General features: G+C 42.9%; 1 protein-coding gene across 6 annotated transcripts in view; it reads left to right on the forward strand.

The window, feature by feature from the left end:
- Positions 1–24,754, forward strand: part of celsr1a (cadherin EGF LAG seven-pass G-type receptor 1a) — a 117,269-nt gene that overhangs the window by 43,307 nt on the left and 49,208 nt on the right. For 4 of the 6 annotated variants that reach the window (XM_085768654.1, XM_085768657.1, XM_085768656.1 and 1 more), the window contains exons 2-7: positions 7,109–7,464; positions 7,874–8,162; positions 12,097–12,319; positions 14,576–14,691; positions 16,416–16,504; positions 23,882–23,962. In XM_085768654.1, the coding sequence (XP_085624780.1) occupies positions 7,109–7,464; positions 7,874–8,162; positions 12,097–12,319; positions 14,576–14,691; positions 16,416–16,504; positions 23,882–23,962 (1,154 nt within the window). The remainder of the gene's footprint in view (positions 1–7,108; positions 7,465–7,873; positions 8,163–12,096; positions 12,320–14,575; positions 14,692–16,415; positions 16,505–23,881; positions 23,963–24,754) is intronic. The other 2 variants (XM_085768658.1, XM_085768660.1) reach the window with 1 other exon arrangement.

Consider the following 24,754-nt stretch of genomic DNA (forward strand, 5'->3'; position numbering starts at 1 on the left):
CGGTGTGGTCACCACAGAGAGAGGAGGGGGGGCGGGGGGGGGGGGGGCTGCAGAGGAAGAGGGCCCCCCCCCGAGGAGCTGCAGGTGTTCTGGGGAAATACTGCAACAGCTGTGTCTTTATGTGTGTGTGTAGGCGCAATGATATATGGACACACGCAACTCTGCCACTGTAGTTAATCAACCCACTGCATTAGGAGTGAAACACACACCTACACACACATCTCCCTCCAGTTCTTTATTGCTGTTTTCATTCCCTCGTTGCTGCACATTAAATCACACACAGTACGTCATCGTCTTCCTCTCCTCGCCTCAAGCTTCTGCTCCTCCAAGACCCACCCCCCCCACCCCCTTTTTCTAAAGTTTATCTCCATGTGTCTATAGAGTGTTCAAAGCTTAGCCCCTCTCTGTCCTCAGCACTTTGATCAGACAGACATACCTGAGTCAAATGTGGCCGACAGCTTGTGGAAGGAGATGAGAGCGGTTTTCACTGAGTGATTCCAGATATGAGCGAACACACACATACACACACACATAGACACACACATGAGTGACAGCAGATGGACAAATGGAGTGCCGAGTGTAAACTGACAGAGATTATCTGACAGAGAGATATATATATATATTTTTTTTTTTTTTTTAAGTTCAAACAGGTATATACTATAGCGTGAAATAAAACACAGCAGGTGTCTGGTCCTCTATTTTTCTTTCCTAGAACACATAAATCTCTCTGTGGTCTGTATCTGTTAACCTGCTGCCTCTGGCATTCCTGTGGTTAATCATCGACTCTGGGTTAGCCTTTGTTTGCATTTGAAATCACTTAGTTGAGGCTGAACAGTTAAAGCATATTATATAATGATAAAGGTACTATTATACGCAACAAAGACAGTTTTCTTTTCTCACTCATATAGGACATTATTGGAGAGCATGAGGCTGGTTTCAAAAACACGTGTCCAGTCCTCCACGAGTGCTGGTTTTGGTCAGTTTTTGTTTATTAGGAAGTATGTAGTATTTAGTAGTTATTTATAACTAAACCACTGAGTTTCTAGTCATTTTTGCACAATAATTTCTAGGACGTTTGGCAGCAACCATCTGCAGTTTCCTGGATGTATTTTACAACTTTTTGCTCGGCTATATTGTAAAAGAGGTTAAATCAAGGTTAATAAGTGCATCGTTAACTTAAAGTTTTCTCACACAGACAAAATGAATAACCATAATCGACTCCTTAAAGTAGCCTGTGCTTCATGAACCTGCTCGGTCATATTGTTAGAGGTAAACTGAAGTGCTGTGCTTTAGTGCTATCGTGGGAGAGTCACTCCTTCACCATCCTCTGTTGCAGTTTTCCTCTCCAGTCATTTCTCCCTCATTTCCTCCTCTCACTAATCTCTCTTTTTCCACTCATCTTTTATTCTTGCAGCATTGGCTTTTGCATCTTTTGATTGATGGTGCTGTGATTGGGCTCTCCAAAGTGTGATTTTTTTTCTTCCTCTTTTTTTCTGCGGGGCCGGTTTCCCCGTGCTGTCAGCGTACAGGATGTCTGTCAGTGTGTCTGCAGGCTGCTGATATGCGATCTGATGTTGGCGCTCGTCGCCACGAGAGAGAAAAGAAGAGAAAAGGAGATGAGACTTGACATATTGTTGGACTCTGATCAGAACGGTTGGGATTACGATTGAGAGGCAACACTTCCTTTGAGAAAACTTAAGTTGCCTTAGTAGAGTACGGTAACAGGAAGAGTGAAGAGATGAGGGGACAAGTGAAGAGGATGAGAGCGGTTGTGGACCTGAGCTGTGAGGTGTTATTGTCTTGGGAAGATTTTTTTTGTCAGAGATTTTCTTAATGGAGACTGGAAAAAGAAAAGAAAATAAGACATGCACTGCTCAGAGTGTGTGTGTGTGTGTGTGTGTGTGTGTGTGTGTGTGTGTGTGTGTGTGTGTGTGTGTGTGTGTGTGTGTGTGTGTGTGTGTGTGTGTGTGTGTGTGTGTGTAAGGCCAAGCTCAGTGTTTGTTTTCCCGTCCTGATAGGCCAGAGGTGTTCAGGTGTGTCCAATAAGGAGGAGCCGGTGGTTGAATTCCAGCAGAGTGATTGGCTAGGAGCCGCTCAGGTTACAGTTTTTGTATTGATTCAAATATCTGAAACCTTTTCTTCTAAAGTGGAGCCAGAGGGGGGGTGGAGAGAGAGAAAACTGAGGGAGGGGAGGAAGGAGAAAGTTGCCTGCTGCTTTCTGGGATTTTGAAAGTACCTGAAGGGAGTTTTTCATTGGTTGCTTTGCTGTTAAACTTTTAACTGTGCTGTAAAAAGTGTTGCAGGGGGGAAAAAATGGCAGGATTTTTTTAAACAATGCCTGGTCCTCTAGGCTTCCTGCCTTAATAATGACAGGCCTCCGCTCAAGGTTGTAACTTTTTAAGCTCCCAATTACTGCTCTCTTTAGTTGTGGTAACTGTCAGCAGGATGGAAATAGCTTCATCAGCTGCACATGTTTAATGAAGAAGGGAACAGGTCCAATTTAGGTGTTTTTTTATAGATTCATTTTAACAACATAAAGATGAAAAGGGAAGGTGGATGAAATCAAAGTTGTGAGGTATGATCCGTCTGGATTCCACCTTGGCAGAACTAATCTTTCTCTGTGTGGTTGTCTCTGTGGTGGCCTCGACACCTCTCTGAAACCTATCGGAGCTACACATGTCTCGTTTGTTTGCTGTCGTTTTACTGACCATCCCTCCTTACTGGTGTTGATTTTGACACCGTGGAGAATGGGGAGGGGCGGTGTGGCCACCAGAGTTGAAGCAGCGCTCTGAACAACATGTAAATGCAAATTAATCTCCAAAAAGAAAGGTCTGGAAACATATAGCGATAGTTGTTTTATATTCTGAAGGAAAAGAGCCTCTGATACAGAGTTTAATGTGTTTGATCATTTGATGACAGTGTTATTGCCACTAATTATTTATTTTGCTCAGTTGAATTAAATTAAACAGTCAGCTATTATGAGACTTTCTTGCTTGTTTCAATTTAAATGACTAACCACAGATTTAAGTGTGTAACTGAGTGTGTTTATGTGCAAGCATGTGTGTGAGTGTTGTCGGACACTGCTCACAGTGACAGCTGCCAGCAATGCAAGTGTGCGTGTCAGTGATTATGTATGTTACAACAAACGCAAACCACAGACAGACACCTGTGTGTCTGTGTGCTCGTGTATTAGTTTTTGTGTGTCTGTATGTGTGTTCATTTGTTTTCCTACTACACAAACACCAGTGCGTCTTTGGGGCGTCCGGCTTCACAGCTCATTAACAGCCCTTATCACCCTGCACCTCTCCCCACCCACACTGCAGGCCTCTGACTGTGTGGCCCCCCTGATTGTCTTTTTCTTCTTTTTTTGCTGGTAATTATCCACCTACAGTGTAATGAATACACACCACAATAATGACTAAACTAACAAATTCCAATTAATGTGTTGAATCATGCAAATTAATTTCATTTGGATGCACATTTATTAGCGCTGTCAGGCTGTAAACATGCAATAACAGACTCATAATGTGCTGTAAACGTGTTAAACCAACAGCTCAGGTACAGCGTAGGCCCTATGCCAGCTAATGGAGATAAGCAGGTGTGTATAGTTAATGAATGATTTACCCATGATACTTCAAAAGTGTTGAGATTTCACCGCAGCTTTGATGCTGCCACCTTTTGTTTTTATTTGAAGGGTCATCCATGGAAACACTCTCAGGAGAATTAATCCCTTTAAAGCCATGTGTCTCTGTTTGTGCTCATCTGCCTGTGTGTGTGTGTGTGTGTGTGTGTGTGTGTGTGTGTGTGTGTGTGTGTGTGTGTGTGTGTGTGTGTGTGTGTGTGTGTGTGTGTGTGTGTGTGTGTGTGTGTGTGTGTGTGTGTGTGTGTGATGGCATGCTTACACACAGAGAAGTCTTTTTCCATGGTATGTCCATGTGACACACTCTTCCCATGGTTCAGCCCATCCTCTGCATGTATGTGTGATCCCATGATAGCAGCTGGTGACCTCTATAAATAGCTGTGTAGGTGCTCCTGGAAAGAGACAATTTCCCTTGTAAAAGTGTGTCAAATTTTAAACCATGGATTATTATTTTATTAATTCTTGGAGTTGACCAGAAAGTCAGATTTGAGCAAGAACGGTAACAGATCTTCTTGCAGTGTGAAAGACAACATGTCACTGCTCGGATTATAATTGGCAACGCATGATTGCATTGCTAATGGGGTCTCAATTAGGTTTTCTCAGAAACTGCCTTGTCTTCTGCCTCATAAATTCTGCTTCACATATTTTTTCCCTGACCCGTGTGATCTCCCTCCGTTCCGCTCTGTGGTTTGTGGACCCAGGCTGGTCTCCTGCAGCGCTCTGCGGTGTCACTGCTCCTCTTGATCCTTCACACCAACCAGACCTGCCCCACCCGCATTGGAAGGATAATTATTGTCACTCACAGCCCTGACTGGATCACAGTGTAGTTAATTCAGTCGCTAAATAGCTTGGCTTCGTGGGTAGAATAGGTGCTGAATGTCACTGTCAGTCACTGTGTCAAAGCTGAGCATAGCTTTCAATATGTAGTGACAAGGAAAAGATTGTTACAGTAGTCATCAATGGGCTTTTATTTCAAAAATCATATTTACATGTACAACATAAAGTCTGTGTGTGTTTGTGTGGGTGTAAAGTCTGGAGGACACCATTGTGTTCCCAGACACAGAGGGAGAGACAGGTGTGTAGCGCTGTGGAGGAATAAACCCAGTAGCTGTGTGTCTGTTAGCAGCGTGTTGAATGAGCACCTCCATTTCAGCACATTACACCACAGCTGCCGCTTAATGTCACTGCCCTGCAGAGTGACTTGTTAATGCGTGTCTGAGTTTGTGTCCGTGTGCTTTGTGTTACCCTCTTTACCACCCACCTTGATTTATGGCCCCGGAGCCGCCATTGCAGCGGCCGCTCAGCTCCACCGTATGGACTGACGACCCTCGTGTTGCTTCCCTTTGTGAGTTATTTTATCCTGCTGCAGTTGGAGTTGACCTCCAGTCTGGTTAGCACTTAGCATGAGGCTAGCCCCACCAACCGGCCTGTCCACACCAGCTCTGATTGACAGTGCGTCTGTGTTTGTGTGACGAGAGTTTAAGGTCCTGAGAAGTGACCTCATGTACGTCTGGGAGTGACAGGGCACCTGTGCACGAACCTCACCGTGACTCTTTCACCCTTAAACCTACACACACACACACAGATACCACACACCCAAGTGCTGCTCGGTATGGTGCGGCAAAGCGGTGCAATCTGAGCCCATCTCCCTGTAGCTTCAACAGTATTATCCCCCCTGCCAGTTTCATCTGGCCTCACCACCTGTTGTCAGCTGTATGTCACCCAGCCCATGCTCTCTGCAGCCTGTAGCTGTCTGTTTCCCTCCATATGCACTACTAGAGCTTACAGTTGTGCCAGAAGTAGGTCTGAGACCAAAACCCAGCCCTCCCCTGGGGCAGAAATCCTAGACTGATCCAATTACTCCCAGCCAGGGCTCGAATCAGACCGAATCAGCACCGACTGGTAACTACTTAATTCAATCTAGAGGCAGAAGTGTTACACAGTAAACAAGTCGAGCTGTTAAGCTGCAGACTAGAGATCGCAAAGAACATAAGACTGGGTCTAAGTTAAAGCTGTGCTTTGCTAATATTTCGCATACATTAGCAATAAACCATGCTCACTCTTGGGCTCCAGACTGCCCCGGAATGGTTGCATTTTGATCCTGAGACGGTACAAGTCAATTTTTCATCAACTAGCACACGTGTGACCATGAAATCTGCCGTTGGCTAAGCGAACAATTGATGCAAACTTTCTCCCTGGTAACCCTAGTGTACCAGAGGCAAAATCTGATTTAGAGGATTAGGCAAGGCAAGGCAAGGCAATTTTATTTGTATAGCCCGTTTTTACAAACAGTTTGTCTCAAAGGGCTTTACATGGCATCACAACAACATCCTCTGTCCTTAGACCCTTACATCCACTGAGGAAAAACTCCATGGAAAACCCTTTAACAGGGAAAAATTGGAGAAATGAGAAACCTCAGGGTGAGCAACAGAGGAGGGATCCCTCACCCAGGACAGGCAGACGTGCAATAGATGTTGTTACAGACAAGAAAACAGTTTATAGTTTATGACACAGAATGTGGGAAACATGGAAATGTTAACAAGAGTTGATGAAGGCAGCTTCTGGTGGGGGGGGGGGGCACAATCATTAAATGAGTATTTCAGACACTTTTGCAGGTCTTTCATTCTTTCAAGAGGGAGGAGAAAACAAAAAGTCAGCAAGAACCAGTTTTCAACCAGTCAAGGAGCTAATGCTAACAAGCAAAGCTACAGCTACAGATTTGCCAGCAGCAGTTGTGACCTGGTTAAAAATGAAAAGCTCAGTTTGTCCTCATACAGTTTAAAAAAAAAAAAAAAAAAACATACATTTTTGGAAAGTCAATCTGCTTTTGTATCTGCTTGGATTTATCATTCCATAGGCCTATAGGCAAACTGCAGAATGAAGCATTACAGAGCGGGCAAGTACAGTCCAGTGAGAGAAGATCAGACAATATGACTGTCTCATCTCTTAATGTCAGTGTAACATGATAGTCAGGACATAAACAAGAACATAATTATGGTATATAAACATGTTGGCAGGAATTTAATCATTACACCCGTACAAGTCTACAAGTGTAACTGTTAGCTGTTTTTACAGGGGGAGATATATTTTATTTTGAGATGACGATCCTGATAGACTTTTCTCAACTTTCTCACTTTTATTATTCCTTGGAAACCTTAGAAACACATTTGGCTCACAGGTGTGTGTTGTGGTTGGCTAAATGTGACCTTCTTCTGCTTTGCTGATAGGCGCTGTATCGCTCACCTTGCTGAAACCCGGCCTCATATCTAAGAACACAAGACTTGATTTGGATCTTTTTGATCTTGGTTGGCAAATTTGCCCGTCTTTGTAGTTTTGTATCACTCTGTGGTGTTTATTAACTATTTTATTAAATCCAAAGCTGTCCTCATGTTATCATATACCGCGACTCAGAGATGCCAGTGAGTGAAAGTGTGTAACAGTCAAATATCTCCCCTCCCTTCCTTCCAGATGGCATCCACCAGGCCTCGGCCCTCTGCACGCTGCGCGTCACCATCATCACTGACGACATGCTGACCAACAGCATCACTGTGCGGCTGGAGAACATGTCCCAGGAGCGCTTCCTCTCCCCACTGCTGACGCTCTTCCTGGAGGGTGTGGCGGCTGTACTCTCCACCAAACGGGAGGCAGTGTTTGTGTTCAACATCCAAAACGACACCGACGTGCAAGGGTCTATCCTTAACGTGACCTTCTCAGCAATGCAGCCCGGAGGTGCCCCGGGTAAAGGGACCTTCTTCCCCTCCGAGGACCTGCAGGAGCAGATCTACCTCAACAGGACTCTGCTCAGGCTGATATCATCTCAGGAGGTACAAACACACACACAGTGTACAGTTGCATATTAAAGATCCAGTGTGTAAAATGAGGGGAAAACAGTGGCATCAAGCATTCCGATTCTATTATTTATCTATTAAATAATTCTTGAAACGAGCTCTCTGGTTGGCTGGATTTTCCATTCCGTACAAACATGGTGGCATAAGATGGCGACACTCTCTAAGCAAGACCCTTGCTATATGTATATATAAAAGAAGAATTATAAGGCTATGAAAACCAAACAGATTTTATTTTATAGCGATTATACACTTATACTAATATATTCATTGGTAGTATGTTCAGATTTTTCCAATAAACCTTGACAAATATTTCACACTGGACCTTTAATGAAAGAAATCCAAAATCAGTTCCATTAATGCGACTGACATCTCTTCTTCTCTCCAGGTGTTGCCGTTTGATGACAACATCTGCCTACGGGAGCCCTGCGAGAACTACATGAAGTGCGTGTCCGTGCTGAAGTTCGACAGCTCCCCTCCCTTCATCGCCTCAGACACGGTCCTGTTCCGGCCCATCCATCCCATCAACGGGCTGCGCTGCCGCTGTCCAGTGGGTTTCACCGGGGACTACTGCGAGACCGAGATTGACCTGTGCTACTCGGGGCCGTGTAAGAACAACGGCCGGTGCCGCAGCCGAGAGGGAGGCTACACCTGCGAGTGCATGGAGGACTTCACAGGTGAGTTGGACAAAGTAGATGTAGCTTAAAGGGACAACCAGGAGTTTTGGAAAGCGAAGTGTTCTCATACTACATTTACCATGAGCCTCCGCGCGCAGGGTGAAATTCTTGGACCGGCGCAAGACGGACAGCTTGCTGAGAATGTTTTCATTCATCAACAATGAAAGTCGGAGGTTCGAAGATGATCAGATACCGTCGTATAGTTCCGACCATAAACGGCGATTCGGTGGCGTTATTCTCATGACCCGCTGGGCAGCATCCGCGAAACCAAAAGTAAGGAAACACTGGTCGGCTCGCCCAGCATTTCCGCCACTAATTAAAATAACAAAATAATGATAGAGACAAAACGATATATATATATATATTTTTTTTTATAACCAAATAGAAACTCCTCATTGTCCCTTTAACAGATTTTGAACAAATCTTGATACTTTTTAATAAGATTCTATTGATATTTGATTTTGCTGTTCAGACCCATAAAAGCCTATGTGACTTTTCTTAAAACAGTTTATAGCAAACAAATCCTGGTTGAAGGCCTGCTCCATCGGTGTTGGTGACAACTTTTTAATACAATTCCAATTGTTTTTGTAGTTTGCATCTGATAGGACAGAGAGAACTCGCAATAACTCATGTTTACCTTTTATTATAAAAGTATTTTTATTATTATTGATCTTTTAGTTGCCTTAACATTACACTGTATTGTGCTGAATACAAATTACTATCTTAAAGAAACATAGTGTATTCAAACGATCGCAGAAGAAAGCTACAAAAGTCGATTATAAGTCTGTGCTGTGTTTTCCTTTGTATCTGACAATGGCTCTAATGGCTTGTACAAAACTGCCAAACCACACTGACAGGTTGTAAAAGCTCTCACTGCCTATTGTTGTAGCGTGAGGTCGACCCCAGTTCAGGAAGATAAAACGCTCTTTGTAATACTGTAGGTATAGTCACCTATACACACATACACACACACACATACACACATTCAGTAGAGAAGATTTATTGCTGTATAGAGGTGTAAGGAATGCTGACTGTTCTGGTCAGATCAGGTATCACTTAACCCACTACCCAAAACCACATTAACATTAGTGTCAGTCTCTTAAAACTAACAATCATGACACTATGAATTATAACTATAATTTATTAAAGCAGCTCCAATTCATATTTCTGTATTAAAGATTTTTAAAAACGATTTCTCTTCATGTGACTCTGCCCATCATTCACATGGTTGCTGAGCTATGGGAAGACCGGGAAGCTTTCATCATTCCCATTCAAAATATTTCCCGATGGCACTGATCTTCCTCCCATAACTTCCCCCTTGTACATCTGATACCTGACTGACTGTCCCTGCTCCTCTGTCTCCCTCTAATAGAGCCCAGAGGGCCTCTGACGGCCTTCATCCCTCCTCTCCCTCCGTCTCTCCCAACACTCTACCTCTCCTCTCCTCTCCTTCTCTTCCTCCATCTTATCTAATGTAATTACCTGATTAGAGCTGCCCTCGATTGCCTTCTTCCCCTCCCTCCCAACGTCCCATCTTCTCCACTCACCCGTCATATTTCCCTTACCTACATCTCCGTGTCGCGGCTTTGAAGGTCACAGTTCAACTCCAGATAGTCGGGGCCCATCAGGGGGCATTAGGAGGCCGATGACAGCGGGGGCCGGCTCTGTCCTCCTTGGGTTTCCTACATTACAGGGAAATAGATCCTTATAATTTTCCCTCGGAAAAAAGGATTATGCTGAGGAGAGAAGGGCCATTAGCTGGTTCCAGGCGCTGGTGTTGGGGTCTGTGTTTGTGTCCTGGGCGGAGGGCTCATGTCTGGACAGCAAGTTGACACACACTGAATGGGACATAGAGGCAACTATTGCAAATAATATTACAGTCAGAAAAAGGTCTCCTGGTGTATTATTAGAGGAGGAATTTAAATGAGCAGAGTCTGGAAACTCGGCCCAACTCACTGATTTTGGACAAAGCTAGATCTACATGGTCATTTCGGAGGAATTCCCCATGGAGTAAGTAGCTGAATTAGATAATGCAATATGATAAATTTGATATCAACATGCATTTAAGCTGCAGATAGCCATTGCTCACCTCAGCATATGCAGCTAAGGATGGTCAGTCATTTAATGAACAATATGTATTATATTCTCAATAATTTGCCTGTTGACATTATGTTTTCTATAACCTTCTGTACACATCTGACCACATTATCACCATCATATAAATGCAGGTGAAATTACTGTCCCTCAGTCTAGTTTCCCTTATTTGATTGGTTCCTGAGTAGAAGTGGAAATTTAAAAAATATATAGATATGACATTATATAATTTAGATTTTTTTATTGTTTTTATTCTGTTGCATTCAAAGGTATTGGGAACAACAGTGAAAGGTGCTCTCTGCATTTTTCTGGTGGACAAAAATAAAACTGTTTTGTTGATATTCATTGTTACCAAGCAAAACACACTGTGTCCTTGAGGACAAACGATGTGTGATATCTCATGAAAGGGAACTTTATTAGTGAATTATTCACAATATGTTTATTCGCTGGTCGTTTTCTGGTTTTATTAGTGTATTGCATTTGAGTTGCACCAACCACAAAGTCCCACTAGAAACGGATAAACACTTCTCTACTGATCAGTAGTACATGCCTGCAAGGTGAAGCCCAAACCAAACACAACGACTCCTGTAGAGATGCTTATCCACCGTGAAGAAAATTTCACATTCACTTTCTGCACAATTTAAGATGCCACTAATTAAAGTATAGAAAGTAGGAACACATTAGTAGGAACACATCTTGTCTGTAGCAACATCTATTGCACATCTGTCCGTCCTGGGTGAGGGATCCCTCCTCTGTCTCTCACCCTGAGGTTTCTCAGATTTTTCCCTGTTAAAAGGGTTTTCCATGGAGTTTTTCCTCAGTCGATGTGAGGGTCTAAGGACAGAGGATGTTGTTGTGATGCCATGTAAAGCCCTTTGAGACAAACTGTTTGTAAAAATGGGCTATACAAATAAAATTGCCTTGCCCTTGCCTTGCCTTGCCTTGCCTTGCCTTGCCTTGCCTTGCCTTGCCTTGCCTTGCCTTGCCTAGAAAATGTCAGCATACACTCTGAGTAATTGTAGGAATGCAGTGCATTAACGTAGGACTGGATGTTTTCTGTAACTTTATAAAACCCAAGCTGGAGTAATGCTAACAAGGATATAGATGTTCAGCTTTTATCTGGTCGTTACAGGGTTTAAAATATCAGTGTGAGTTCAGCCATAGATTGGACTTAATGAAGGAATGTCTTTCTTTCTTTCTTTCTTTCTTTCTTTCTTTCTTTCTTTCTTTCTTTCTTTCTTTCTTTCTTTCTTTCTTTCTTTCTTTCTTTCTTTCTTTCTTTCTATGTCTTTCCTCCTTCTCACTCCCTTTCCACACTCCTTGCTTTTCTTGATCTCCCATCCTCTCTCTTTTCCCCAAATATGGCCAAATTACTTTGCGGCTCAGACCTGTGCTTCCCAGAAAAAGGCCCATAAACAGGGCTTTGTAGTTGCTGCTAATGTTGAAACAGAACCGAACTGAGCCGATGTTTTAAAAAGAAGCCTTAACAACATAACACAAAAAACACTTAATCTGCAACAGGACAAGGTATAAATTAGTAGTCTATGTGTGCTTGATTGATAATCAAAGGCATCTTATTAAAACAACTGGATTCCAAACAGCTGGTGTGAAGTCTGTATCTCAGTCAAGGGTGGACAATGTGCTTCGCTGAACAGATAAAATGATAATAAATAGATGATGATATGACAGGTAATTTATCATTCATTTCAACACACAGCTCATTTATATTGTGTAACTGTATAGAGACAAGGTTTAAAGCTGTCACCTGTTCAAACCAGCAGTTGGGGATCGTTCTTCACACAGCAACACAGAAATTTCTCCTCTCTTTTTTTCCTCCCAGGTGAACACTGCGAGCTGAACGCATCATCAGGCCGTTGTGTGCCTGGTGTGTGTAAGAATGGCGGCAAGTGTGTGAACCGGCTGGCAGGTGGTTTCATGTGCCAGTGTCCGCACGGGGAGTATGAGAAACCCTACTGTGAGATTACCACCCGCAGCTTCCCCGGACAGTCCTTCATCACCTTCAGAGGCCTGAGGCAGAGGTTCCACTTCACCGTCTCCTTCATGTAAGCTCCTCTCTTCCCTACCTCTGCTCCAACTACCCTGCCTTATTAATTGCCACTAACCGCCAGACACTCCCTGTCAAATAACTGCCTGTCTGGATGAAATTCAGTTGAAGAGAAAGGTAACTGACTACGCCTGGAGCTTACCACTCTCACATGGCTTCATGCAGGGCTTGAATTGCTAAAAGTGGCAGGCTTACCACTAGACATGAAGTCATTTTCAAAAATAATGAATCTTTGATGTTGGAGAGAAGTGTACTAAAGCAGATTGTGACCTCCTGCAAGCAAATATTGTTTTTTTAGACTGAAGGGACAAGTGTCGCTAATTGCTAAAGCTAATGTGACCTCAATGGTTGAAAACACTTTCCTCAACCAACTTTTTAATGTTACCATTGTGCTGAAAGAAGACACACTTTAAAGCTATACATAGGCCCTACACTACACTACACTACACTACACTACACTACACTACACTACACTGTGCTAGAAGACAGCAGCTAAAGCTAAAAGGTCACAGTCCAAAAGTCTCACTTGAGTATAAAGAGAAAGAGTAGAATATCAGACTGTTGTTTTGTTGTATCGTAACAGAGGAAAAAAAGGGATGTGGCACACTCGTAGCCTCAGAAGCAAAAATTATTTATTTAAGCTGTGTTAAAAACCAACGTTGGTTTTTAACACAGCTTGAATAAATATTTTTGAATCTGAGGCTATGAGTGTGCCACATCCCTTTTTTTCCTCTGTTAATTTTTCGTTTGTGAGCACCTCATCAATAGAGGTGTGCGCTCTCCTCCTCTTTAAAGACTCTTGTTGTATCTTAACCCCATGGAGCTGTTACTGGCTTTCAAAAAGTATGGCACCTTGGAATAAGTTGATTTATCTGTCCGTTAGTAATGTGCACATCGGCCTTGGACTTAATGGCTGTACTGTAGGTATGGCCTAAACTTGTTTTTATGATTTTAGCATGCAGATGAATAAACCATTATTTGAATTTTCATGATTGAAATTTTGGTTTTGGAAAGGCTACCAAAAATATGTCACTATAAAACTTCAAATGTTGAATATTAGGTTGAACTTAGAATTAAAACTTAGAATGTGTTACTTATGCTAACTATATTGCATCTGTCAGCTAATTCAAGTGATTGATTGAATTTTTTTCTTTTCTTTTTTTTTTTTTTTTTACAAAATCTTGGCTGCTAAATTGTGTGGATATGGATTTTTTTTCCCCCTCACCCACCTGAGATTGCTACACTGCACATCTCTCCACTGTCGACTGTTTCAGCAGTAAATCTGTGATAATGGTGATTTAGAGAGGAGCTGCACAAACAAACAGTTCAGTGAGGTAAAGTGTGTCAACCGGGGCATGTCGAAACATGTGCACACTTTTCCATTGTGTCTCTGCTCCCTCCTTTCAATAGGAATATGCATATACTCACATAAGAGCAAAGGCAGTACACACACACTTTGCCTAAATGTGCTACTTTATGAGGTCGTGCTTGTCCTCTCACATATAAAAAAAAAAATCCTGGTTCAGCAGGTTTTTTTGACTCGCGTTCAGTAAAATATTATGTTGAGAAAAACATTTATCGCTTGTTTCGTTCCCAGTAATAGGTAAGATCATTTTGATGGTGCGGGTCTGCCAACAGCATGACGGTGAGAAAGGTTTGCAGTACGGTGAAAACAGGAAAGGCTGTGTGATGAGTTTCCCTTATCGGTGTTTGGCTACAGCCGTCCTGACTTCCTGCCCTGCTGGCCTCACTGGCATCTGCCGGCTGACTCTTCTGCCCTCACCTTACACTCCTTAACACACAAACAGCTACACATGTGAACTCTGTACCCCAGTACAACAAACACATGGGAAGGTACCGGCCCAGATACCAGGTCCTTCCCCCCACGTTCTCACACGTGGGACGTGCTCCTGCATCATCTAAGGCAGGGGAACGGTTTCCTCCCCTGCAGCTCACCGGCTTTACACATCCTGCCTTTCCTTTCCAAGTGCCTTTTTCCTCAAGAGCTCCTCGGCCCCTTTCATCGTAAAGCTATCTACAAGGCCTTCAACCGTTCAGTCCCGCTCTGTTTGAGTTGGATAGGTGTTAGACATGTGACAGGAAGCATGAGCCAGAATCGCTGGAATTCACTCAATCTTTTCCGTAGAAGAAGATATGACATTGGGTGTCCTCAATTTTGGGTTAATTGTTGTGTATGCTGTTTTTTCTACAGTCAAAATAAAGAACCTAATAAAAAACTTTTTTGTCTTTGCAGGTTTGCTACCAGAGAAAGAAACGCTTTGCTTCTCTACAATGGCAGGTTTAATGAGAAACATGATTTCATCGCCCTGGAGATCATCGATGAACAGATTCAGCTCACCTTCTCTGGAGGTTAGGCCTCATCATGTGTGTGTGTGTGTGTGTGTGGTGACCACTTACAGTGCAGCTGATATTAACAAGAATCACTGTAAGTACGGTAGATTAAGTCAGGGGTGAGCACGTTTATCTTAAGGGACTTTCACAAAGTTCTTATCAGCGTGTGCTTTCTTCTGACAAGGGTGTGTGTTTTTGTGTGAGCGAGCGTGTGCATGTACCTAAATGTACAGAATGAGAACATGTTCACTTGTGTGTTTGTATGTGTATGTACAGCATGCGTGTTTCTGTGCATGTAGGTAGGAGGGATGGGTGTGTGTGTGTTACTATTCTGAAAAGCAGCTGCTTCCTCAAAACGGGAGCTGCCAGACTGATTAATGATGGCACACACACTTAACTGGCCAACAAACACCTCCACAACACACACACACACAAAAGCCTACCATCAGCAGAACACAAAACTTTTTCACAAGCAGTTTTTACACCATGTACGCGCTCTTAAATATGCACACACGCATGCATACCCACACAGATGCAGCTCAAGCGCAGTCAAACACACACACCCACCATCACTGTTAAAAGTGCTAAATGCTGGACTGCAGATCAAACAGACAGGTGGTGGCTGCTGTTTTCAGAGTAGCTCTACTTTCCCATGGTACCAAACAGGGAGGAATCCACTTCAATATGATTATGCTGGGTGAAGCCTGTTTGGGAACCGGGCCAAGTCCATGTGCCCTGCTTCAGATCTGAAATCTGACTAAACGCTGAATACATGAATCATCAAATGAAATAATGGCCAATGGGAGAAGTAGGTCATCTTCTACCAGACACAAACTGTGTCCTCTTTCTGTTCTGCGTCTCACGTGCAGCAGCCGTCGGTCATTAACCCTCGCGCACTTTTCGAACGCTGACATACAAAGACTTACACACATTTTGTGTCAAGTTGTGGAGTCGCTGCACGGCTTACTGATTTCCAGAGGAGTGGATTCCTGCCCACGCTGCTGCTGCCTTTAACAAACACAGTAAACCCCAGTAAATCTGCTGCCTTTGTGCTCTACAGTCTTCTCACTGAGAGCCATTGATACTGCAGACTAATACTGGCTTTCCCAACAGTTGATTGATGACTGCGGTGTGTGTGTGTGTGTGTGTGTGTGTGTGTGTGTGTGTGTGTGTGTGTGTGTGTGTGTGTGTGTGTGTGTGTATCTGTGTGTGTCAGTATGCGTGTCAAATTAGGACACAGACTTTTTCTTTAACAGCAACATATCAATAATTGGAATCAAAGCAAGGCTAATTAACATTTCAAAGATTTTAATTATGAAAAGTTGAATACATAAAGGAAGCAGCTCCAGCCTCTCTGGACTTTACCCCATGACTCTTCTCCACTTGTGTTGGTTTTTTTCAACACATGTAGAGACGTGTCCCAGCTGAACACTTGACTGCTTCCAAAAGTAAAACTAATTAACGAGTGAAACAAGTTGTAAATTATCAGCAGACATGTTCACCGTGCCTCCACCCCACTCACAGAAACACTTACACACTGTTGTTTGAAATTAATAATGTGAAGATGTTAATCTCAAGACTGTAAACAGCAGCTGTGTTTGATCATTGAACTGACATTTTACTCACTGTTAACTTCTTTCTTTTCTTTCCTCTTTTCTCACGCTCCATCCACCTTGAACTTTTCCCCTCTGCCGTCTTATCTCTCTTCTTCCTCTTTCCTCCCTTCTGTCCCTGTCCCCCAGGTGAGACCAAGACCACGGTGTCTCCCTACATCACAGGCGGGGTCAGCGACGGCCAGTGGCACTCGGTCCAGCTCCATTACTACAACAAGGTAAGAAAGTTATTCAACCAAATGCAAAAGTGTTCTGCTTGAGTTGACTTATTATATTAAAACATTTAGATGGGGGGAAAGTTTTGCTGCTGCCAATATTGCATTTTTCCATCAAGTGTGCAGCCCATATTGGAGGTCAAGCTTGTAATTGGCCAGTGTAAATTTATCAGTGATATTATGGGAGTGAAGCATATTGATATGTGGCTTTCTTTGAGGCTACTGATGTTGTTGACCTCGACTGCTGATTCGGGAGATTAACTTAAACTGCAAAGGGCTGACTAGTGACGTTAACTCCAAAACTTCTGGTTTCAGCTTCATGGGTCATAAGTTCACCAAGCGTAGTTTCCCCGCTACTGCTTTAGTACATACTGTACGTGCTTCTGAGTCAAAGGTGGATTGTCTTCACATGCAGCCGATGCATACTTCGGTAATGGTACAATCACAGTTTAATCTCAATCACAAAAAGGATTTCTCTCTAATGTCGAAAGTTGTTTGTTCCCACGCTGGTCCTCTTTCCTCTTCACTAAGTCCAATCACAGAAAAAGAGGCAGCGATTATTTCACAACCTAGCTCATGTAACCACTTCAGCTGTAATATCATATCAGAAGGGCTTACATTGCACTCAGTTGTTGGTGTAATCTTCCAACAAACTTCCAGAGCCTGCAGGCATTGCTCTTATAACATTAAACCAGAGAGGAAATAAGATATCACTGACTTTTTGAACATGATTATCCCGTAGTTATGGTGTCTGGTTGTTGAGTGTATGATTGGTAATAAAAGTGCAATTTAGAGTCAGGCTTTTTATTATCTGCAGGTTGTAGAAGCAGCAACATTATGCCTGGGAACTATGAGTTTGTCTGCTAAAAAGTTGAATGAGAAGTGAATCTTCCATATGGCTCTCTAGCCCTACACGCATGTGCTCTTCAAAGCTAATATACTACCTGTGCAGTGTTGTACAAAAGACATCTATCTCTCTGTTTTCTGCCTCTCCCCATCTCCTTTCTTCTCTCTCGGCCTCCTCCTTCATGTACCTGATGTTAAAAGGTGTAACGTCACTAGTTTGACCCAAGACGTCCAGCATCGTATTTCAGCAGCGGCGTCTGCGTCTGTGTTTTGCAACTTGTTAAAAAGAGTACCCCTCTTCTTGGCCTGACACTAACCTCCAATGGACATCATCTCACATTTCACACTCCATTTGGCTCTTTCATGTTTGCACCAGCTATAGAAGCCATAGTGTACTTTGTAGCCCTGACAGGGACGTATTCATCAAAGGTGATGAACCAGGCTAGCGTACTGTAGCGTTAGCTGCGGGGGGTCACATCTCAGTCTATTGTTGAGGGTATACTTCCACTGCATGTCCCTCTTTTGAACAGCACTGCCTTTATGATGCTAGAGACAATGGCTTAAACCTTGTAGAGCTTTGTTAACGTTGCTGCCAGCCTCCTCAATACCACAGGTATTACTTGCAGGATACAGTCGGTTGGCACTGAAGACCTCTTTGTTTTGTTTGCCTCATGGGTTGTCTTGTGTTTGTAGAGACGTTTCCACAGAAACAAGAGTTTAATTTCCACGATTGAACAGATTTTCTGCTCCGTTCCACCTCTGTGCAGTTTGCTTTTTTTTTGTTTTTTTATCTGCATAGCTTTACTGATCCTATAGGCTTCCATTTTGCTGCTGCGACATGCAGATACAAGCTGTACGTGCACAAACAAACACGTATTACACTGGTTTATGAGTGTATCCTTGTTCTGTTAGTCTGTAAAACACAGGTATGTACGTTCCTCCAGTGTCAGTCTCCAATGATTTGCAAAGCCAGTGACACATTCCGTTAAATTAGCCCAAGGCCGCTGTGGCGCTGACACAGGGTCAGCCTTTCTTCACGTGTTGAATGGTCAGAAGTTGGACTGACTGATGGTAATTTAATCCTACATCAGTGGCTGGAGGGATTACTGGAAATGTATATGGCAGAAAGCACTAATGTTCTCACAATAGATTAGACATGTTGACATGTGAATGTATAGACGTGAATGAGGCCGCGCAGATATGTGTGTTTTGCTGTACATGAAAGAGCACCTACATTCACGTGCACGCATTTGTCTGGAGGTGGCATTGCTCACATAGCCCAGAGAGACTGGAGAGAATATCAGAGCCCAATTCTTTAACAGTGATGTAACCCAGATCCATGTCAAGAAAACACATTAACAATGTATCCCAGAGTTTTCCACAGAGACCTTTGTAGGGGTCTCGGTCATTATAATCAGCAACCACTGACACTAAGTATACTGTATTTATACTATACTGAAGTGTTTTAGAGTTAAACATGTCTAATGCAATACACAATGTTTTATTTACACACAATAGTTGGTACTATACTTACACCCAGTAAAATGTGACGTGGAATAACAGCAATGCATCTGACCCTGACCTGGGAATTTTAAAGTACGGTAGAAAGATTTGAAATTGCATTTTACAAATGAACCCAAACAACCAAAGCTCATAATAAAAGCCTATAACAATTTAGCACATTAATATTCCAACAAAGTATTAATTAAGTTCAGATTTGCATGTCTTTAAATGAAAACAAAGAGTTTAAAGAGGTGAATCACTTGTTTGAATGCAACTACTACTAACTAAGACCACACAAACCAGCAATAGATTTACTGGTGCAACCTAATCCATTGTTGTTCTTCTTACATGAACCCCAGTTGTTTTTAACCGTCTGAACAGATGACTCACACGATACACACACACACACACACACACACACACACACACACACACACACACACACATATGTAAGCACGCACAGATGGTGATTTATTGGGTCAGAAGATGAGGCGGTTGAAGTTGTGCAGGATTGTACGGGTGCCCCCTTTTAAATCCTCTTCTCTCTTCAGAAGAACCAGGGTGCCTCTGCTAAAAAACAGAGGTCAAGGGTCAAGGGATGGTTGGCATGACAACAGACATGGACTTGCCATTGTTGCAATGATCTGGGTCGGTTGGAAAGCTGTGTGTGCGTGTGTTTGCATCTGTGGGGGGCAGACAAATAAAGAGTTACTTTGAGTGTGTGTGTGTGTGAGTGTGTGTCTGTGTGCCACTATTAGAGATGCTACACAATAGCAATGGACATTTTTGAAATTCCTCAGTGGAAAGTCTCAAGGACAGTTAACTGTGTCACCAAGGCAGACCTAAACAGGAAACACACACACACACACACACACAAACAGATGAAGCACAGAGATGGGTATTCTTGCTGCAGCAGCAGGAGCTTTTGTGTTTTGATGTGTGTTAACTACAGGAAATGATGTCATTTAGCTGGACAGTGTGCAGGATGTCAGGTTGTATCGTGATTGTATCTACCAAGCCACCTGCATAGCTTACATCAGGTTAAACTGAAGCCTAACAGGCAAATAATAGCTGATTTATTGTGTTTCTATTGAATTGTATCACAGGCAGCCACAATCATTATCTCAGTGTAACCCTTCCATCTGAAGAAAAAGGTTTTGTCTTGTAAGACATACTCTAAATGAACACAGATATCTATTTTTGACCCTGGAAACAAATCCTGCCCATTGACGAAGACCAGACAACGCAACTGAAAGCTCAGGAAAAAGCTGCTTATTGGACTTGAGATTCCATTTGTAAGGCAAGGCAGCTTTATTTAAGGCGCATTTCGTACCAAGTCAACTCAATGTGCTTTACATAAAGACAAAACATTTAAAAAGAAAAGCATAAAACAGCGTAAAACAAATTTTTTTTTTAAATGAAAAAAAAAAATTTAAACATTAAACATAGAGTTAAAAGCAAGATCAAAGAAGAATAAAAAAGTAGAGAGAGAAAAGAAAATAGATCAAGTTTAGCTCAGCTATAAGCACATAAAAAGAGAAATGTTTTTAACCTGGATTTAAATTAAACTTTCAAATAGATCACACACTTTGTTTTAAGCATTCAGAATACACAATAATCCAGGCTCACCCACAGTCAAACCAAACCAAACTCTTTGGATGACCATTTCTCATGGTCATATGTGAATTATTATTACTTATTTCTTGTGGGCTCGCAGCATCATAACTGACCAAGCCTCATTTGTAACTTTTAATAAAGTTTAGTTTAGTTTAGAGAGTGGTGACAGAAATGTGACTTTGTGACTACACAGTTATCTAGATATCATTAAACAAGAAGGAACATGCAGGAGTCTTAATCACATTTGCCCTCATGATTCACCAGCTATCATTTAAAAATGATCGAGCCAAGTGTGACAGAATGTTTAGTGCTACACTAATTAACTGTAAACCATAGCTACAAATAAACTATAATTAACCTCCATTTGCAAAGCATGACCGGAGACGTGACATAATGCTGCACACAGGCTCGATGTCAGACATATTAATAGAGTTACACTGTCTAATATGGGCTGTGATATTTGCAGCTAGTTTTGTATAGACAACATTCCCAGACGAAGCTTAGCTGACTCTTATCACGGACGAGTATCAAAAGTTCACTCTTTCTGCCTTCGCCGTTCCCTCGTCGCTCTCACTCCGGTGCTGTTTACATGGCACGGCTTTAATCATCAGAGCGTAGGTGCAAATTACTTCACAGGATAGCTTGAGGTACTTTTTTTAATATACTGTGTATATTTTTGCACTCCACCCTTGCTGGGCTGAACCTTTGACGTAACTCGATGACTTAGCAGTATTAAAACCTGTTGGGTTAACTCAAAGAAGGACATGGCTTCCTGTTTAAAGACCCACTCCCATGAAAATCGTGTTTTTCGTGCTTTTCACATGTTCCTGTGGCATTTTTCTTGTGTTAGAGCACATATCAGCAGAAAAGGAAGTGCAAAATTGCATTTCTGAGTTTTTCTGCCTTCAAATTGCTGTGAACCAATGGCAGACGCAAACTGGCAGTTTCAGGGAGACTGGAGCTGACGTGTCACAGCTCCAGGGGAGGGCACTAGTGCTACAAGCTTCCGCCCTGCTCTGCATCTGGCTCAGAGGTGAAAGGCTTGACAGCTCGGTGTAGCTGTTTAGGTATAACAGGTATAGCTCACCTGGTAGAGCAGCTTGCACCGTGAGCAAGGACTATGTTCCAGTCTGGGATCAAATCCCAGTGTGGAGTTTTACACTAAACGCTCTGAATCTGTAATTGTACAATGTACAGCTGTCAGCGAGCGGGGGGGGTGGGGTGCGAGGAGGTGGCTGGGCGGGTGCAGAGCAGCGCAGTCTCCGCCCCCCTGCCAGAGGTGCATTGCTAATGTGCATTGCTAATGAGCTGGTTTTAAAATGACTAAAAAGGGTAGGAAACTTTAAGTTTCAATGTGTATGGAAGTGGTAAAAAAAAACTTGACTTTGACTTTAAGATGTCACTGAGGTGCTATTGCTTCAAATATCCATTCTGTTTGTGCTCTGTGGCAAGTCCAACTTAACCCTTTAAATGCCCCACCCACTGACTTTAGGGTTGTCTGTCTCTCAACAAATGGACTGTTAGTTCAGACATGAAGCTGCCTTTTGGATGATTTAAATGTGGATGGAGTCACCATCATGTCTACCATCAATGGGGTTATAATCAATCTGACCAGTTTGTAATGTATAAATGTAAACAAATGACAAACCTAGTATCACTCTGCTGTGCTGTTCCCCTCAGCTCCACATAGTTAAAGCAGAAGTAAGCGGAATGTTTGTGTTAAAGCAGAAGTAAGCGGAATATTTGTGTTAAAGCAGAAGTAAGTGGAATGTTTGTGTTAATATAAGTCTTAAATAGTTATATCTTCCGACAGCAATCACTTATATAGAGTGTTTGGTCTGAAACATGGGTCTGTCAGTCACTCTGCTCTGCTGTAAGCCGAGGGGAAAACTTTCCTTGTATCTTACAACCTTTATCCAATGAGGAGAGAGAACGGCATAAAGGGGCGGTCCTCTGTGTGTGTGCGCAGCCAAGGGATGCGCGTGAATGTGGTGACGTAGGGACGAGGGCGGGGACTGCTAACTCCATCGGCTGACAGGAAGTTAGCCAAAACCACCGGATCGCTTACTTCTGCTTTAACATCTGTCAGCATTACACCTTTAACATTTTGATTCATTCTAAACCAGTATTGTTCACAGATGCAAATATAAGGAGTACATTTTAGAGCAAAGACTTGATAAATATAAAGTCCAGTTCATATTACTTGATTATAAACATATAAATGTAGCTTTGTTTCAGCTTTGAACAGCGACCTCAGTAACAGCTACCGTCTTGTAGAGCCTGTAAGTGTTTTTTGTGTGATCCTTTTTTATCTTCTTGTGTTTAAGTTTTACTGCTAATAGCCTCAGCCACATGTGGCTTTCCTGGGTGGCTGCAATGACTTAGAGGGACAGACTCATGCCGTCTTAGGTGTTTGACTGTGTCATGGCAACAGGCATGACCACATACACTGTGTGTGTGTGTGTGTGTGTGTGTGTGTGTGTGTGTGTGTGTGTGTGTGTGTGTGTGTGTGTGTGTGTGTGTGTGTGTGTGTGTGTGTGTGTGTGTGTGTGTGTGTGTGTGTGTGTGTGTTAAGGGACTGCAACATCATATGTTTTTGCACAGACACAGACGCGGGTATTTTCTGCTTTTTACAAAGGTTCAGTAGTTAGTTTTTGAGGTGAAGGCCCAGACTCTGCAGGGTGTGTTTTTATAGGAAGAGGCCTCACTTGTCTTTGTTCTCCACAGACCTCAAACAGTTAAGGTTATCATCACATATAAACACACATGTTGCTTTTAAATTCAAGGAAATACCGTTTCATTCATTATAAAGCGTAATATTAATGTCTTTTAGACAGAGTTCACGTGTTCTGCCTTTCAGAAAATACATTTTCAGGAGTTTACATTGCTCAGACATATGCAATTCAATACTGCAGCATGCAAACATGCTTTGTGGTGAAGCTGTCTTTTGTAGAAAAACAAGGAAGCTGGTTTTGGAGCTGTAAATTTCACCTGCTCTTCACGTATCTGTGGTATTTCACAGTGTGACATAAATCTGCCACAGGCCCCCCTCGTCCAAAGGCAGCAGCTCATGAGTTGTGGCCTATTGTGTGCGAGGCCGTCGGTGGGGGCGCTTTTGAAGTGGGCACGGAGGAATTATGTTTTGTTATGGATGTCGTTATTGTTGGCAAACCGGCTGACAGCAGACACAGACACTTCGGCACACATGCCTTTGTGTGCGCACACACACGCAGGGTGGGCACACACAATAATATTTGTCTTTATTATTTTCTGCTGTCACGCTGTGCATTGATGGGTGCGAACACTGGAGCGACACACTTCAATGCACATGGTGGATGCAAGTGACGTGGCTTTGGGTTTGTGGGCTGCAGGTCTAACGCGGTGTCCCTCTCTCTCACGGTGTCTCTCTCCCAGGAAGGGGGGAGTCTGGTGGACTCCAGCGGGGCTCTGCGGCTCCCGCTCTATACTGCCTGGCTGGAGCTCAATCAGAAGGAGGTAACCTCTGACCTCTAGCCTATAGTCCCCACTGGTGGGTTTGTTTCTCCCAGGGTCTCATTTAGTCCCTGCTCTGCTTCTAGTACAGTCTGCTACTGGACTAACTTTACTTTACAGATAGGTAACAGGTTAAAGGGATAGTTCAACATTTTGGCAAATTGGCCCATTGCCATAATCCCTATAGTTTTAGGAGTATAGGTTCGTTACCTTTAATTGTCAGTGTGAGCTATTTTTTAGAGCTACGCTACGGAGGCTAATGGGATTTCTTGGTTTCCCTCATCAAACTCATCAAATACACAATCCAACAACTCCACAACGCTCTGGTGGACAAGTTGTGACCTGCACATTCACCACGCTATGAGATAATAACAGAACGTTACCGGACAGAGTTGTTTTCGAGGCAAATACAGAGACTGCTTGATGAAAAACTGTCCCAGTCGGGAACGCACATCGCGGTTTTGCATGAATTTACCTCTAAAACAACTCTGTCTGGTAACGTTGTGTTATTATCTCATAGCGTGGTGAATGTGCAGGTCACAACTTGTCCACCAGAGCGTTGTGGAGTTGTTGGATTGTGTATTTGATGAGTTTGATGAGGGAAACCAAGAAATCCCATGAGCCTCTGTAGCGTAGCTCTGAGCAGCTCACGGCTCTGCTCCGCTGTTCTAAAAATAGCTTGCACTGACAATTAAAGGTAACGAACCTACTGCTAAAACTATAGGGAGTATGGCAATGGGCCAATTTACCAAAATGTTGAACTATCCCTTTAACAATAGGGTGCTAGCTCTGGTC

The sequence above is a fragment of the Trachurus japonicus genome, chromosome 23 (assembly GCF_045865225.1).
Source record: "Trachurus japonicus isolate A0001 chromosome 23, Traja_1.0".
NCBI classification, from domain to species: Eukaryota; Metazoa; Chordata; class Actinopteri; order Carangiformes; family Carangidae; genus Trachurus; species Trachurus japonicus.